The 18,433-nt window shown below is 44.3% G+C and overlaps 1 protein-coding gene across 1 annotated transcript in view; it reads right to left on the bottom strand.

The window, feature by feature from the left end:
• Window positions 1–251: 251 nt before the first annotated feature.
• The window catches only part of LOC147701041 (ly6/PLAUR domain-containing protein 3-like), a 428,896-nt gene continuing 410,714 nt past the window's right edge, over window positions 252–18,433 (bottom strand). The window contains exon 5 of the mRNA XM_086929843.1: window positions 252–1,080. Coding sequence (XP_086785969.1) covers window positions 857–1,080 — 224 coding nt within the window. The 3' untranslated portion in view covers window positions 252–856. The remainder of the gene's footprint in view (window positions 1,081–18,433) is intronic.

Consider the following 18,433-nt stretch of genomic DNA (forward strand, 5'->3'; position numbering starts at 1 on the left):
CTGTGCCTGTACTTCTGTTACCTATTGTGAAGATCCTCTCTTACCTTTAGCAATGTATGTGCAGTTTTGATACATTTACTCAAAATTGTTGTTGACAACTTTCAGGAAAGACATTCAAGAATAAATAGTGTGAAACCCTTTGAGCTCCTTTCGGTCTGTTAGGCGATGTTCTTTTGAAAGGACAACAACATGTAACAGTGATTACTCTTGAAATTATCAAGTACAATGATTAAATACCGCCAACATATTAATGCAAGCTTGAAGTAAATATTTATAAGAACAGAGCAAAGTGGAAAGAATCTGGGCTTGATTTTGCCATACATATTCACTGTGGTTTAATCAATTAGTAGATATCATTCATGCAAGGGGATGTCAGGTCCTAAAAGGGAAGAAAAAACATGATAATTATCAGAGGAGGCCCATCACAGACATGATCTGCTGCTGGGGTGCACCCCAGAGCTGCAAAAAATGATATGCCTATGAGGCTTCGTCCTCTCCACCTTCTCTCTGACAACTCTCAAAAACTGACTGATTGTGGGAAATAGAGCATTAGGTACCTGAATCATTTGTTGTAGGTGCATATGCATATGCTGTGATTTTCAGATAAGCCATCGTGATCACTTCAAAAAACCATATGACATTTGATGTCTGCTCGATTTCAATGTTTATTGGCAGGGAGACCCATACCGTGCCAAAGCTGTGCCTCTGTATTATATAAGGTTACAGTACAAACCAATGTAATCACAATGGTAGATAAACTTTACAAATATGGCTTCAAGTTAAAACGTCTCATCTTTGGGAACAGAATGATGATTTGATTTTATTTGGTTCAGTTCTTTTTCCTTTCACGTGTCCTTTATAAACCGGAAATGGCCAGCAGGGCAGCCGCTATGAGTGGGGCAACATATGTGGCAGCGGCCGGGCGACCATTTGGACCCAAACCATTGCAGAGATTCCTGCGACAACAAGAGCCGCGTCTGGTGTGATTCTCGTACTCACTGGAAGACCCAGAGTACGAGCTGCAAAACGACTGGGCGCATTCCTTCATAAAGTAGGGCAGGGTGATGTTGTTCTGGTGACCTGTAGGAATGAAGCAGAAAGGACAGCAGTTTCAATAATGATCTGGGTCAGAAACATACATATTCGACATGCTTCAGTAAAGTACCCTTGGGTTTGAGCTGGCAAGCCCCTCTCTCTCCTGAGGGATACTAGCACCCTGAGATGTACCGACTACTAGTACCCTGGGATGTACTGACTACTAGCCCCCTGAGATGTACCGACTACTAGCCCCCTGAGATGTACCGACTACTAGTACCCTGGGATGTACTGACTACTAGCCCCCTGAGATGTACCAACTACTAGTACCCTGGGATGTACTGACTACTAGCACCCTGAAATGCACCGGCTGTTAGCACCCTGAGATCGATCCAAAAGTTATATATTATGTGTTTATATATAAAGTACCAGATCGCCCTCAAGTTTTACTTACCTGTAAAGGAAAAACAAGCATTTGCAATGCAATAGGTCCCGCATTAGGAACGTTTGAGCAATTGGTATTGCAAATGACAATTTTTTTATTCATGTGTTGGTTTTGAAAATAGCGAAATGAATAGCTTTGTCATTTACAATGCCAACAGTTATAACTTCCGCAAATGTGACACCTATAGCATTTGTAATGCAATATGTGTTGTATTTACGTGACTTAGATGTATTAATATTACAAATAACAATAGCTTTAATTTTTTTTAAATGATTAATACTTAAATAAAAGTTATTGTAATTTATAATGGCAATAGCTTAAACATTTGTAAATAACGTTTGTGAAGATTATGTTCAGTGTATTTTATTGTGACGAAAATCCAAGAACAGAAGTGAAATATTAACATTTTTTGTGACATTTGTAATAAAGCTTGAAACATTGAGGGAACATATTTGAACCAGTTGTTGTTGAATAGTTGCACAGATTGATTCTGTGGTGGAGGCGAGTGATGCTGTGGCGTTCAGTGATGCTGTGGTAGGGCATAGTGATGTTGTGGTGCCCTGAGTGATGCTGTGGTGGTGCTGAGTGATGCTGTGGTGATGCGATAGATAGAGTGAGTGCATTAGATAGATAGAGTGAGTGCATTAGATAGAAAGAGGGAGGGCGATAGATAGAGGGAGAGCAAAAGATAGAGTGAGGGCGATAGATAGATAGATAGATAGATAGTTAGACAGACAGACTGAGGGCAATAGATAGATAGACTGAGGGCAATAGTTAGATAGACTGAGGGCAATAGATAGAGGGAGGACGATAGAATGAGGGCGATAGATAGATAGAGGGGGCAGTGTGTGAGGGGGCAGTGTGTGAGGGGTCTGTGTGAAGGGGCAGTGTGTGAGGGCACTGTGTAATGAGAGTGTGTGATGGTGTGAGGGTGCAGGGTGTGAGGGTGCAGTGTGTGTGGCCTTAACTATTGTGTGTGAGCAATGTGTGAGTGGACAGTGTGTGAGGAGGCAGTGTGTGAGGGGCAGTGTGTGAGGGGGCAATGTGTGAGGAGGCAGTGTGTGAGGAGGCAGTGTGTGAAAATTAATAGCTTTGTCATTTACAGTGCCAATAGTTTTAACTTTCGCAAATGTGACACCTATAGCGTTTGTAATGCAATATTAATAATTAATACTTAAATTAAAGTTATTGTAACGTATAATGGCAATAGCTTAAACTTTTGTAAATAACTTTTGTGAAGATTATGTGCAGTGTATTTTATTCTGATGAAAATCCAAGAACAGAAGTGAAATATTAACATCTTTTCGTGACATTTGTAATAAAGCTTGAAACATTGAGAGAACATATTTGAAGCAGTTGTTGTTGAATGGTTGCACTGATTGATGCTGTGGTGGTGCTGAATGATGTTGTGGTGGCGACGAGTGATGCTCTGGCGTTCAGTGATGCTGTGGTAACGCATAGTGATGTTGTGGTGCCCCAGAGTGATTCTGTGGTGATGCGATAGATAGATAGAGTGAGTGCGATAGATAGATAGAGTGAGGGCGATAGATAGATAGAGGGAGGGTGACGGAAAGATAGATAGATAGAGTGATGGCGATAGATAGCGGTAGTATGATAGATAGACAGATAGAGTGAGGGCAATAGATAGACAGATAGATAGAGTGAGGGTGATAGATAGATATAGTGAGGGCGATAGTTAATACCCCTACTCACTACGAAGGTCACACACTCGATCCTATCTTCACCTCCAGCAAACATATCTCCTTCAGTCACACCACAGCTCTCCATTGGACGGACCACAGCTGCGTTCACTTTACCTACAAAAAGACCACAACCCACAACCATCCTCAACCTACTCTGCGAAGAAACTGGAACAAAATCACCATCGACCAGATTACCTCATCGCTTCTTCAAAACCCCCCCGCCCACTCCTCAAACCCCAACCAAGCAGCCATTAACCTCAATCAATGGCTAACCCACAGCACCGACATCCTAGCACCTTTGACAAAGCGTGAAATCAAATTAGGCAACAAAAACGCATCCTGGTTCAACGATGATCTTAAGAAATCCAAGAAACACTGTCGCTCCCTTGAGAAGGCCTGGAAAAAAGACCCAAACACCAGCACCAGGAACGCCTTCAAAAACGCCACCCGCATACACCACCAACTGATCCGGACCGCCAAGAGAGCCGCATTCAAAGACCGACTAGACAACAACGCCCACAACAGCAAGGAATTATTCAACATCGTCAAAGAGTTTACCAACCCCACTGCCAACTCCAACGACATCACCCCCTCTCAAACCCTTTGCGACTCCCTAGCCTCGTTCTTCCACGACAAAACCGCTGACATCCACAACAGCTTCGACAACCAACCCGAAGACCAACCCACACAACCTTCTGCTGTACCTTCACCCCCCTTGAACATCCTTAATGACTGGAACCCAATCTCCACGAAAGACACCATCAGACTGATGAACTCCATCCACTCAGGATCCCCACAGACCCATGCCCTCACCACATCTTCAACAAAGCAGACTCCATCATAGCACCACACCTCCGAGACGTCATCAACTGCTCCCTCAACTCCGCCACCTTCCCGGAAAGCTGGAAACACGCCGAACTCAGCGCCCTTCTGAAAAAACCCACAGCTGACCCCACCGAACTCAAAAACTACCGCCCCATCTCGCTCCTCTCATTCCCAGCCAAAGTCATCGAGAAAGCTGTCAACAACCAGCTCGCCGCCTTCCTCGAAACCAACAAATCCCTCGACTCTTCACAGTCCGGCTTCCGAGCAAAACACAGCACCGAGACCGCACTCATCGCAGCAACAGACGACATTCAAACTCTACTGGACAATGGAGACACAGTCGCCCTCATCCTCCTCGACCTCTCCGCAGCCTTCGACACAGTTTGTCACAGCACCCAGCTACAATGCCTCAGAAACATCGGAATCCAAGGAAAAGCACTCGAATGGATCACCTCGTTCCTTGCCGGAAGAACTCAGAGAGTCCGCCTCCCACCATTCAAGTCAGAGGCCACTGAAGTCATTTGTGGCGTGCCACAAGGATCTTCACTCAGCCCCACCCTCTTCAACGTATACATGAGCCCCCTCGCAGCCATCGCACGCCAACACAACCTCAATATCATCTCCTACGCTGATGACACTCAACTAATCCTCTCACTCACCAAAGACCCCAACACCGCCAAAACCAACCTACATGAAGGAATGAAAGAAGTAGCCGAGTGGATGAAGCACAGCCGTCGGAAACTGAATTCAGACAAAACAGAAGTCCTTATCTTAGGTACCTCCCCCTCCGCCTGCGACAACTCTTGGTGGCCAGCGGCCCTTGGAAAAGCTCCCATCCCGACGAACCACGCACGGAACCTGGGCGTCATCCTGGACTCCTCACTCTCGATGACCAGACAAGTCAACGCCGTTTCATCATCATGCTTCAACATTCGCCGCATGCTCAAAAAAACATTTCGCTGGATCCCCACCGAAACTAGAAAAACGGTCACCCACGCACTGGTTACAAGCCGACTGGACTACGGAAACACCCTATACGCCGGTACCACCGCAAAACTTCAGAAAAAACTCCAACGCATCCAGAACGCAGCAGCCAGACTCATACTAGACATCCCACGTAAAGACCATATTTCCGGTCACCTGAAAGACCTCCACTGGCTCCCCGTCAATAAACGGATAACATTCCGCATCCTAACCCACGCACACAAAGCACTTTACGAACTCGGACCCGAATGCCTCAACACACGACTCTCCTTCTACACCCCCTCCCGCCAGCTGCGCTCTTCCAACCAAGCCCTTGCTGCTGTACCTCACATCAACAAAACCACCATGGGAGGAAGATCCTTCTCCTACCTGGCTGCCAAAACATGGAACTCACTGTCCATTCACCTTCGCCTCACTCAGAACCACCTAGCATTCAGAAAGCAACTTAAAATGTGGATATTCGACCAGTAATTCCCCACCCCTCTTCAAGCGCCTTGAGACCCTCTGGGTATGTAGCGCGCTATATAAATTCATTGACTTGACTTGACTGGACTTGACTTGACTTGAATAGATAGATAGATAGATAGATAGATAGATAGATAGATAGATAGATAGATAGATAGATAGATAGATAGATAGATAGATAGACCAAAGAAGAGTACGAGTCCCACGTATTTTCTTTTGCCCGACGTACAAAACCATATTGCAGCGTTGGCTTATCCAACTCTGTAAAAACCTGGGATTTAGACATTATAAAGAGGCCCTCAGAATACTTAAGAGTTATACTTCTACCCCTGTTGTATTATCAGTCTCATGCATCATTGATGCTATGTGGCGCAGGAGAAGATCCTATTTGTAGTAAACCTTTTTACCATGTACAAATGACATATGAATTGTATATCTGTGTGTTTTTTTATGCTGTACAGTTGTTACATTTTTTATATCAGTATATATATTTATTGTTTATTGGTTTGTGTTTTTTTTAAGTACTGTTACGGATGGTTACTATGCATCTTTTATGATCTCCGATCATAATAAAGATTATTTGACTGACTGAGATAGATAGATGGAGAGATAGATAGATAGATAGATAGATAGATAGATAGATAGATAGATAGATAGATAGATAGATAGATACATAGATAGATAGATAGATAGATAGATAGATAGATAGATAGATAGATAGATAGATAGATAGATAGATAGATAGATAGATAGATAGATAGATAGATAGATAGATAGATAGATAGATAGATAGATAGATAGATAGATAGATAGATAGATAGATAGATAGATAGATAGATAGATAGATAGATAGATAGATAGATAGATAGATACTAGGCAAGGAACAGGCATAAAATAAACAGGAAAATGTTTGTTTATTTTATTTTGACGGCCCGTGACCTCTTACCTCCCTCCCCCTCCACTCTTCCACAACACCAGTTGCTTCTGGCTTCATGGTGCAAATGGCAGTTCAAATCTACTTGTATAATTTGTTCTGTAAAATAATGTGAGCATTGCACCAAATTTACAAGGCCATAATGAGGCAAACAGTGCAAACACCTCTACGTCTCTTTACTGAGCCAGATCTACCAAAGTATAATGACCTGGCTTTGCATGGAATACTAGCTTCAAATAAAACCAGGCACTAACAATGGCATTATATTTTAGCATATAACATGTCATTTCTGTTCAGTGGCCTTCATATACTATCTTTCACTCAAATCATCTGCTTTTGAATTGGCAACGTGAAGGAGCATAAAGATCAGATCGTTGGCTCGTCCAAAATGAATATATGAGTATCTAAGGAAGGAGAAACTGAAATCAGCAGCCATGCTGTGAAGAGTTAATAGAGGTGGGGGTTTACCCCTATCAAAGCTTTGTCAACTACAACATCTCTGATCGAAGCAGGGCCCTTGCTCTGCTATGTAGGTATGTTCTTGCAGAGGGAAGGAAACTTTTCAAATTGTGGACACCCCTGCGGCACAGTTGGTTTAGTCCAGATATGAGATTACACTGTTAATAAAAGGTCGAAAGTCTGAGCGCCCGCTGGCATTTTTGCTTTAGGTAGCAAAAAAAATTATTAGGTCATTATGTCAGTAATATGTATTCTGCACAAGCACCCTGATTACAAGAAAGAAATTGCGTCGTTAATAGCCCAGTGCATAAAGCTACAGAAAACAACAAAATCAAATGCTAGCCAGCATATCCTGGCCTAAACACAGATGGATATAACATTTAATTTTTCAAACGGGCCCTTTAAACGTTGGCTGGAAAATCGAGGAGTCTGGGTGGGAAAATACAGCTCCACTCTGCATGAGTGAATACAGGATGTGCTGAGAAGAACACAGGCCCAGTCACTGCTCCTTTCTGCCAAGCTGCTGCAAACCGAATCTTCTTGGCCCATTGGCTACGAGGAGTGATTCACTCGAGTAATTTACTCCTGGTAAGCCAGGTCTGCCCTCTGACATGGTTTCCTAATTTACGACCTGTAACAAGTTAAAGCCTGACAAATGGTGCGCGCCGCCACTACGATGTTTTCAGTGGCCGCGCGGCTCACTAAGAACATTAAAGCCACCGCGAAAATGCTCCCAAAGCCTGCAGGCGGACAGATGGTGCATGCGCCCGGCACACATGAACTGTGCCAGATCCGCCTGCAGACTTTGGTAGCATTTTTATATGCCCCTTACAATACCTCTCGAAGAACAACGCATGCGCGTTGGTTCTACGAGACCTAAAAAGTCACTATGGTAAAAAAAAAATGGCGCTGTATTTCTTTTTGCAATTGCATTCTATGAAACCCTTTCAATGGGGACATAATGACTAATAAAAATCAGTGACCTGCCTGGTGCTCAAAGTTTACAGTGCATAGACACTTTACTAGAGCTAAAACTTAAGTGAAACAAAATCACGACAGTAAAAGATGAACAAACTTGCATTCTATTGTAGGTCTACATTTTCCTGTTTTTGTTCCGCTTCTAGCACCAAGTGTTATTAAAGCTCTAGCATTTTTCTGTTCCTGTTGTGTGTTCGGAACCGGAGTCAGCACTGTTAATGTTCACAGTTTCTTCAAGCTTGCTTTTTCCCAGCAGTGCTTTGGTTTTGGTCCAAGTGTTATCAATGAACTGGCCGAATCCAGATATGAGAAGCTTTGAATAGGTACCCCCATTCAGTTCTCATTAGATTCCTGCTCGTCTCCATTTCTGTTAATATATAGGGGCTCAATCGTATTTGTATTTCGTTACAATTTTTTAGCCGTTTACATGGGTACTTTTGAAGAAATGTTGGTAATTTTATGGATACAGAGATCCTTGACCCCTGCTATTTAGCTTCTTCTTAAAAACAGTACACCAAAATGAGATTTTGTAAACTTGCCAGCTGACACACGGCTTCCCAGGTATCCAAATAGGATAAGTGTTAGAAAAGGACAGAATAAATGATGGACCCTTCCTAAAGTAAGCACCTGACTAGCTTTCCCCCCGTGAAGTTCCTTGACCCTTAAATTAATCAAGGGGGTTGTGTGCACACTGGATGGCACCCATCATCACCGTGCCTATTCCCTAGGGAATTTTAATGCAAATCAAACAACCGCAAAGGTGCACCACAAAACATGAAACAATAAGTGCAAATGGTGTTTAAGCACAATGAAGAGATATTTCTCAAAGATGTTGAAGGTCTTCTTTTATTTTCAATAAGCAGTAAAACACATACAGCCGACGCGTTTCGTCCCAAGCTGGGACTTCTTCAGGGCTTTCAATTTAAGGGACGTCGCTTATGGGGAAAAGTGTGAAAGGAACCGGGGTCCAAAGGTCACCTTCCCGGATACTGTAATCCTGTTACGTATTGGTTCATTCAAATGTTGGATTTGCAAGCATGGACTATAAGCATGCTGATGGGCAACGAAAGTAATGTTTTCTCAGAGTTCCTCGGTGGTGTAGAAGATCTTACCACCTTAATAGTATGACTGTCTCAGGCCATCTACTGAATCAAATATAGATCTAGTGGTAGACTGAAGGTCCTATTAGTCCAAGGGCGTCTCGTCGGGACGAGGGCTGTGGATGGGCGCCGGCCGCTTTACCTAGAACGGCCTACTGGAACACAGTGCCTACACCCTCCTCCCTTGGACTAATAGGACCTTCAGTCCACCACTAGATCTATATTTGATTAAGCGACGTCCCTTAAATTGAAAGCCCTGAAGAAGTCCCAGCTTGGGACGAAACGCGTCGGCTGTATGTGTTTTACTGCTTATTGAAAATAAAAGAAGACCTTCAACATCTTTGAGAAATATCTCTTCATTGTGCTTAAACACCATTTGCACTTATTGTTTCAGGATAAGTGTTAGACTCTTTTCTAGATCTGGCATTAGCCGAGATCTTTTGATAATATCAAAATTACACATTTAATGTACTTACTTTTAAGGGCTTACAATAAGTCCTCTGCATTAATTGGTGTGTATTATTCACATTTTTCCACCCACTAAAGCATACAACATGGGGCTAAATATCAGCCACCTTTAGCGATTCGCTAACTTTACTGTAACTGCCCTTTCACAAGGTGCATATCCTCAGACAAAGTTGTTCTCCTTCAGTACCAGTGGCCACTTTGACAAGTGTGCTTTTTGTGACCAAAATAAACATTTTTGGATGTTTTCTTTTTATATTGAAGAGTGCCTGGCAGATACCACAACAATATTTGATGAAACCCATGGCAAACCTAAAGAAGCACAGAGAAAGCCAAAAGCTTACAGCCAAAGCCAGACCGACTGGATTTGCCAATGCTTTTTTGCTTGAAGTGTCAATTATTGCAACACATCAGCAGCTCCTTATGTTAAGCTTTGAAGTACTGAAACTCACTAGGAGATTGAGTGATTCATCTCCTTCTAAATTAGATGTGTGCGAAATTAGCAGAATTTGCTGGAGACATTTCAGGAAAAATGTACAAATTGAAGCTCCTTAATTTTGCACTACATTTTATCAAAAAATGCATCCTCTTTTCCAGTTCTGGCACGGGGACATATTTAAACAAAAGAGCTGAACAGCTGCCGCATCAGTTTTCTTGTTTTCATGCACGCACAGTAAATATTTACTGCGACTGGCCCCATTTGTGGAAACATTTTAAAGTGAATATTGTGCAATTACACAAAAGCGTGTCATTTCTGAAATTTGGGTAACAAGCGCGATGCAAAATTCCTGAAATTACGCCAAAATATTTTGAAACTTCGCGCTGCCTGATTCTAAATGCGGATAGCACTATAATGATCACTAGAACAGAAAATACTGCTCTTTAATATCGACAGCTGCAGCAGGCCTTTACTAGAATGGATGGGAAAATAACCACACCCAGGCGGTTACTGTTGATTACAAATGTTGCAAGACTAGACGTAGTTTATGCTTCTCTTACCCAGGTTTTGGGGAAAAGGCCATCAAGTGAAAGGTAAATGAAAAAATAACTACCCATCAGTCTTCTTAAACTTGTTTGCCGAAGGTCCAGAATTCACTCCAGAATTCCAACCACTACTGTATTCTGTTGGGATAATATATACATATATATGTATATATCTTCAATCACGCTGACGTGGAGCTAAGAATAGTATATATTTACCTATACAGGTACTTGCATTGATAATCTGGAGGATATTCTGGAAATAGTCACCCCTCCTACAGAGAATTGCCCTCCAATAGCACTATCTTCAGACAGGGGAGGTCTAAACATGATGTCTGCCTCTTCCACAGAGAAGGATCAGAAATGACGAAAGAAGATCATAGCTGACAGTCTGTAACACCATCAGAGACCTACAGACAACAGTAAAACCGCCCTGCAGTAAAGTTTTGGCCATAGATGTGAACCTAATACATCAGAGAGAGGAGAAAGGCAGAGATGCTACTAGAAAGATAAATAGTCAGAGAGAAAGATAGAGGTAGGAGAAGACAAATTGAAAGAGAGATGCGATGTCAGAGAGGTGCATTTAGAAAGAGTGACAAGGAGGTGGAGAGTTAGAGAAATAAATAAAGAGGGAGTGAGAAAGACGGCAGAGAGAGAGGGAGAGAGAGAGAGAGGTGGCCCGCAGTACGGGGTGGTCAAAGAGACAATAGGTGAAGGGCCTGATGATTCTGTGAACAGGAGCCCGAGAAAGGAGAGTCGTGAGCCAAGAAATGCAAGAGAGGGAGAGAAATCGAGAGAGGTGCAGATTGTGTGAGCGCGAGACGGAGAGCAAGCTTCGTAAAGTAAAAGATAAGTGACAGCATGCAGGCTTCGGACATTTGTCTGACAGGGAACAGGAAATAGCTGAGCAATGAACACCCAAATCATCTCACATCAACCGCGCGGCAATAAAAAAAAAAACAGGCATTGGCCGTTAAAAAAAATAAATGCGAGTTGTGCGCAATGAAAAAAAGTGTTGTGGACGTCGCATGCGTGCTTGTGCGCCTGAAGGTGAGCTGATCGCCGCTTTTGGAAGCTTCCAAAAGCGGCTTTTAAATGTCTCGGCCGAGATCAACACATGTACTGGATCAGGCCGAGACCTAAAAGGCTCAGTTGGCATCTGCACTCTCTACAGGTATCTGTGTTTGACTCCATTGTCAGGTATTCACATCCTAGTGGGTCCACTCATCCTTTAGTGATTGATAAAATGAGTACCAGTCAGTTGGGAAACAATATATATATCTGTTGTGACTATGGTGTATTATTTCACTGTGTAAAACACTCACAAAACCCGCTTGGCTCCAGACCAGCATGTTTGTAAAACTTTTAGTCCTACCTTATTGCAGCACACATAAAAAAAGGAAAACGCCTCTTGTGATTGTTTTTGTGCAGAAATGTTTCCCTTCCTGCACGAAAACAATCATCCCCTCAACGCAGGCACCCTTACACCATGGGGCAAATGTGCCTGCGTTGGGTCACGGCAGCCTATTGTGCGCAGGTGCAGGGGAAAAGGGCAGGAATGCCCTGTATCTCATAGATATGCCGCAAACCTGCGCTTTGCTTTTGCCGTGGGGCAGCACAGCAGGAAGCCTGCTGCGGTGCCCTACGTCAAAAACAAATAAATGAGGCCCCTACTGTAAAGCTTTTAGATGCATCAAAAAACAGAATAATAAAGTCACTCAACATGGAAGAAATCCAAAACCAATTTATAAAATTAGAACATATTTTTATGAATTTTAGACACCAATATGTGCAAAATACACCAGAAAGTTGTGGAAATATGGATTTTTATGTAAAATGCAAATTTCAGCTTTTTAGTCTGCAGCGCAAACAAGCATTGGTATCAGCAAAGTTTGAACACTTTTGAAGAGTTGTGTTGGACTACTCCCACTTCATTTCGGTGACCTATTCTGACAGGGAGAAGGTCAGGTCCAGCCAAAGAGTACATGTTGGACAGTTGCCTGGTCATGACAGTAGTCTTGAGTCAAGTTCCACACTTTAAGCAAGGAACACCATAGACTTCAATGGAGTAGTACTGATTCTGGTGATGCAAGACTCTGAAAGATGCTCTGGGTGCAGTGCGGTTGATGGGGGTCTTCTTGTGGTTATTCCTCGGTCCACAGAAATGGTGGGGCAACTTTGGCCATGAAAGGCGGGGGTCCCTCGAAGTTCTCCTTGATTCAATTGAAGACCAGTGATGGTTGTACAGCCAATCTCCAGTCTCAGCAGGTCTGGCGGTTTCCTTTGGTGAGGGCTAGTAGCTATCTGCGGCAACTATCCTGCACGCTGGCAACTCTTCCAGATCCAACAGGCACAGATGCAACTTCTGAGATTTGAGGGGGGGTCTTCTTGACTGCACGTTGGTGGTCAGCGGTTTCTTTGGAGATGACTAATGACTAGCCAGAACAGGCTACTTCAAATTTAATGGCCCTGGTGCTGGAATGGTGAACCAGGTGACTGACCGTTGAAATTCATGTTTTTTGCCTGAGGCTCTGGAGTCACTTTTCTAAGAGCCTGGCACCACAGGCACAGCCCTCTCTTCACTAGCCAAAGGAGCAGCAGGTGCAGCCCAGTGGTTGGTGTGACCTGTCTTGCCAGGTCCAGTGGTCGTTAGGGCAGTCTTTGGTCCAGGTGTGATCTGGAGTTCAGGATGCCATATTCAAGTCCAAAAGTTACCTTGGAGTAATGATGCCATCACTAGCCAGAGGGCTACCATCATCTATCCTGCCCCTTGACAACGTCCAGCTATGAGTGACATCTAGCAATCCCAAAGTGTACTATTCCGCCCCCTTTCAAGACGACTGAGCTTTTCCTTGGCCACAAAAGACGGTTTCTCCTTTGTAGTTCACCTTGCAGGACAACAATCTGTGCGGCTGCCTGCCGAAGGGAGGTACTACCACCCTCTGTGGCAGGCCTCTACTGTTCCTGAGATGGGGAGTCATTAAAACTACTCACCAGGACGGCAGAAGGCTGTCTGGTGGGCAACAACTGTGAATGGCCACTGGATAAACTTGTCGAAAGAGTGGCTATATTCTAAATGCTGCATTTCCCTAAAAGTGGTATAAACTTTGACTTGGGCATCACGTTGGGTTTAATGCTTCCTGTGAGCAGCGGATCAGGGTAGGTCTAATGACTGGTTCCTAATAAGGAACAGAGACACCACTGTTGGGTGTATTTTTACTCCGTTGCACCAGATGAGGCGTACCTTACATTACTTTAGGTGGCCTCACTTCCCTAGTGGATAGTTCCCTAAGGTCAAGCCAGTGGTAGGTAGCAAAGCACCTTTTCCACACAATTGTAGATTGGTTTCTTTATTTAAATATTTATTTTTCTCACAGTCCTGAAGAATCGTCGTTGATCATTGCATGACAATTTGAAGGCGACACATTAAAACAAAATACGCTACCCCTCCCGTATTATTTTATTCAGGCAGGGTCCCTCACAAAATAAAGCCTTTAAGAGGAATCCCTCACCTGGTTTAACATCACAAACACACATCTACACCAAACTAGGCCCCTCATCCCCACTGCACCCTTAGAGCAAGGAACAAAAGATCCCTGAAAAAGAGCTCCTTTAAGGGTGCCCGTCGGGCATTGCAGCGCTGGCCTGACAAAGAGCAGGCTCAAATGATGAAGAATGACACCTAGCTTGGTGGGTGTGTGAGAGCCCTAGTTCCGAATGGAGGAATTCCCCTCCTTCACCACCTGCAGTATACCGGCAGGACTGACTAGCTATGGCACTTGAATGGTGATTATCACATCACCTAGGAACTCCGTACCCTTTCTTTGTTAAATACAATTAATTTGATACCTTGAAGTACACATTTTAGTAGCCCCATTCAGAAGTTTGCGGGGCTGAGATATGAGCCTGCGACTATGTACTAGCCAATGGGGCTACTTGTCTTTCCACAGAAAAATGTAAATGTTGAAGTTTTCCCATTAAAGCATATAAAGATACATGTCCTACTTACAAATATACAGCTACCTGCTTAGGGCTTCATTGGCTATCCATAGGAGAGAAATATATATTGGTAAGGGAAGTGGGGGTTTTGCCATTTGTTTGAATGACAAAGTCGACCTAGCAGTTTAAATCTGCCCTTTTAGGCTGCAGTAACAGACTGTGAGCCATTGTTTACTTTGCCACACTCACGGTGGCACAATCAGTGCCACAGCCCTGGGTAGACACTCTAATTTGCATGCCCTGGGTACTCCTGGTGCCATATACTGGGGACTTATAAGTAAGTTAGCCTATGCCAATTGGGAGTAGCCAATTCATCATACACTTTGTAAGGGGTTAGAAGACTGGCAGTAAAGTCTGGTTAGAAGGCTTGGAGTCGAAAAACCAGCAGCAACTGTCTAAGGATGATCATGAAAGAGGCATTTCCTTACATCTGCTATCAGTCAATAGCACCAAGAGGAGTTACATGAGGCAAAAGTTGCAATTTATAAGAACTAGTTACTTATCTTCAGTAATGTCCTTTCTGGTGGATACTCAGCCTAACTGCAGATTCCTCACCATGTGAATATCACAATGCTCTAATCTGGATAAGAAAATTACAAAAGCAGTATTCCTACGCGCTTGAACATGGCACTGTGCAATTCTGCACCAGTTTCTTTCCACTCTGGTAGGGATAAACTGAGTCACATGTAAGCACCACCATTGTGTGCTGATGCCAGGTTTCTTTTGGAAGCTTCTTCACACCTTCAGACACAGATTAAGGGACCAGTGTGCAGATTCCTACATTGGAACATCTTTAGATGGGGAAAAGCAGACCATTCCACAGAATGGGAATGTGGTGAGAAAAATGCATTAAAATACGGTATTACACTAAGTAGAGCATTACAGAAGGTAAATAACTTGTTCCTCTGTTGGATATTTCTAGCCAAAGATTCCTCACCTTTTGAATGGTTACCAAAGCAGTACCTCCCAAGGCCAGCAGAAGCTGGCATGTCCTGAGGGTGGCCGGGCACATAAAGAAAACAAAAGGCACTTAACTTTTCTTCAGTACAACGTTCTCCTCGATCCTTCTCTCCTAGAGACAGGCGCAAAAAAATCAATTGATGGAAAGAATGGAAAACAGTGTCATACATTCACCCCAGTACAGAGATCTGGGCCTAAATCCATAGTTTTTTTGCTCACCATGCCATTCTAGTTTGGACCCAGCCATATGCACATCAGTCTGGACCCTGCGCCCAATGGGAACAGTCCAGCCCGAACTGCCAGGCTAGAGGCAGGCAGCAGGAATGCTTCAGAATCCCAAGCCATATCCTGAAGCTGCTCTCATGCAGTATGAGAGCAGCATTAGGATTTGCGGGAGTGGCCTCTATCAGCCCTTACAAGATCACTGGAGGCCTTTGCTTTCTCTAACCCAGCTGTCTTGAGACAGCTGGGTTAGATAGGTTGAAATTTGCATACCTCGCTGACCGTCGCAAGATGACTGTCGCATTTTAAACTTGAAAGCGCAAAGCTCCCCTCTGCTACTCAGCAGCAATGCCCCACCCTGTCCTGATGCTCAGTTTGGTATGGGTCAGTTGCTGAAAAAAAATGGTAATAAATGCTTTTGTTTCCATTTTATTTTCCAGCTCTGGCCTGGAGCTTTTGTTAGTGGGGCGATGCTCCTCTGCTCAAACGGAGGAGCCGCCCCTGCCCAAGGCGTTGGGTCTGTGGAAGGACTCATATCAAAAAGTCCTGCAGGATTGAATTAGCACAATGCCATTTACGATAGATCTAACAGTCAAGGAAATGGTGCTTTGTAAACATCTGCCCTGATGCTTCTATAGCAGCCTGAAAACATATCTAGGACAGGCACCAAGCATTTCAATGGAGTGGTAGCAGCCTTTGCTCTGGTGGAAGGAGCCCTCAGACCGCTGGAGACAGCTTTTAAAAAAATGCTTAGCAGATCTTAATAAAGCGAACGATCCATTGTGAGTTGGTCTGCATCTGCACTGCCTGGCCCTTCATTGCTTCAGAGAACCCCACAAAGAGATGCTCATTCACCCAATGTTACTTGCTGAGAACGATGTAAAAACTCAGTGCTCTTCTGATTTCTAAGTGATGGAGTCTCTCCTCCTCTTTTGAGGGAGTAATTGGAGCAAAGAAAGTCCGAACAGTCAAGTCAAGTCAAGTCAAAGGATTTATATAGCGCACTACATACCCAGAGGGTCTCAAGGCGCTTAAGGAGGGGTGGGGAATTACTTGTCACAAATCCACGTTTTAAGTTGCTTTCTGAATGCTAGGTGGTTCTGGGTAAGGCGAAGGTAAGTGGGAAGTGAGTTCCAGGTTTTAGCTGCCAGGTAGGAGAAGGATCTACCTCCCATGGTGGTCTTGTTGATGCGAGGTACAGTGGCAAGGGCTTGGTTGGAAGAACGAAGCTGGCGGGAGGGGGTGTAGAAGGACAATCGTGTGTTGAGGCATTCTGGTCCGATTTCGTAGAGTGCTTTGTGTGCGTGGGTTAGGAGCCGGAAAGTGATCCTCTTATTGACGGGAAGCCAGTGGAGGTTTTTCAGGTGACCAGAGATATGTTCTTTGCGCGGGATGTCTAATATGAGCCTGGCTGAGGCGTTTTGGATTCGTTGGAGTTTTTTCTGGAGTTTAGCGGTAGTCCCGGCGTAGAGGGTGTTTCCATAGTCCAGTCGGCTCGTGACCAGAGCGTGGGTGACCGTTTTCCTAGTTTCGGTGGGATCCAACGAAATGTTTTTTTGAGCATGCGAAGAATGTTGAAGCAGGATGAGGAGACGGCGTTGACTTGTCTGTTCATTGAAAGTGAGGAATCCAGGATGACGCCCAGGTTCCGTGCGTGGTCTGTCGGGATGGGTGCTTTTCCAAGGGCTTCTGGCCACCAAGAGTCGTCCCATGCGGAGGGGGAGGTACCTAAGATGAGGACTTCTGTTTTATCAGAGTTCAGTTTCAGACGGCTGTGTTTCATCCATTCGGCTACTTCTTTCATTCCTTCATGTAGGTTGGTTTTGGCGGTGAAACTGGGGGTGTGATGGACAACTGTGCATTGGCTCAAAAGAGATACACATTAGGAAAGTGAGTACTAAATTCAAGTCCCACTGTGCCATCACAAAGGGCTTTGGCCGAAACATATGTTGTAAACCTTCAAGAAAACACATCAAAAGAGGTACTTTAAACAGGGATGGATTGTTCAACAAATGTAAAAAGGCTGAGAGGTTTGAAAAGTAAACATTGAGGTACCCGCTACAAGCCCCTGCTGGGCCAAAGATACTGTGAACAACAAGACAGGTCTACATGGTCAGTGCATCACCAAGCCACTAACTTATCTCAGCACCCAGCGCACATTGATTTCACAAAAAGCACCTGGCTGCCAAGATCACATCAGTGTCTCTGGAAGAGCTAGCAAAGGAGATCAACTGTCAACGTTGAATCTCCATGCAAGTGTGCACAGGCTTGGGTACATGACCCTGCCTTGCTGTTGCAACAAATGATCTTAATGAAGTGACTGCTTTATCAGAGGATAGATACTCAGGCCAGAAGTTCTGGGTACTATACTCTGTCAAAACTCCATCTTGTGCCCTATGTGCTGAGGGTTTTACACATCAGCCCTTCCTTTCTCAAGCCATCCATGATTTCCCTCTCAGGAAGCCTGAACCTCGGAGCCTCCTGTTCTGTTGCTATGAACGTTCAGTCCGTTTGCACCTGCAGATCAGTCAATCAATGAAGGTTTGTATAGCGGGGCTACTCACCCGTGAGGGTCTCAAGGCCCTGTAGGGCGGCGCAGCGGATCAGACTAAGTGCTTAGTTCATTCGAAGAGCCATGTCTTGAGGTCCTTCCGAATTGCGGCAGCGAGGGTGATTCCCTGAGGGGATGTGCAGGGTGTTCCATGCCTTGGAGGGGAGGTGTGAGAAGGGCATTTCCCCGGTTCTGGTCTTGCAGATTTATGGGATGATAGCCACGGAAATCTGGGCGGAGCGGAGGTGTCTGTTGGGTACATGGAATGTGAGGTGGTGATTCATGTATGTGGGTCCATCAGTGTGAAGAGCCTTATATGCGAAGGTG

The sequence above is a fragment of the Lissotriton vulgaris genome, chromosome 7 (genome assembly GCF_964263255.1).
Source record: "Lissotriton vulgaris chromosome 7, aLisVul1.2, whole genome shotgun sequence".
Taxonomy (NCBI): Eukaryota; Metazoa; Chordata; class Amphibia; order Caudata; family Salamandridae; genus Lissotriton; species Lissotriton vulgaris.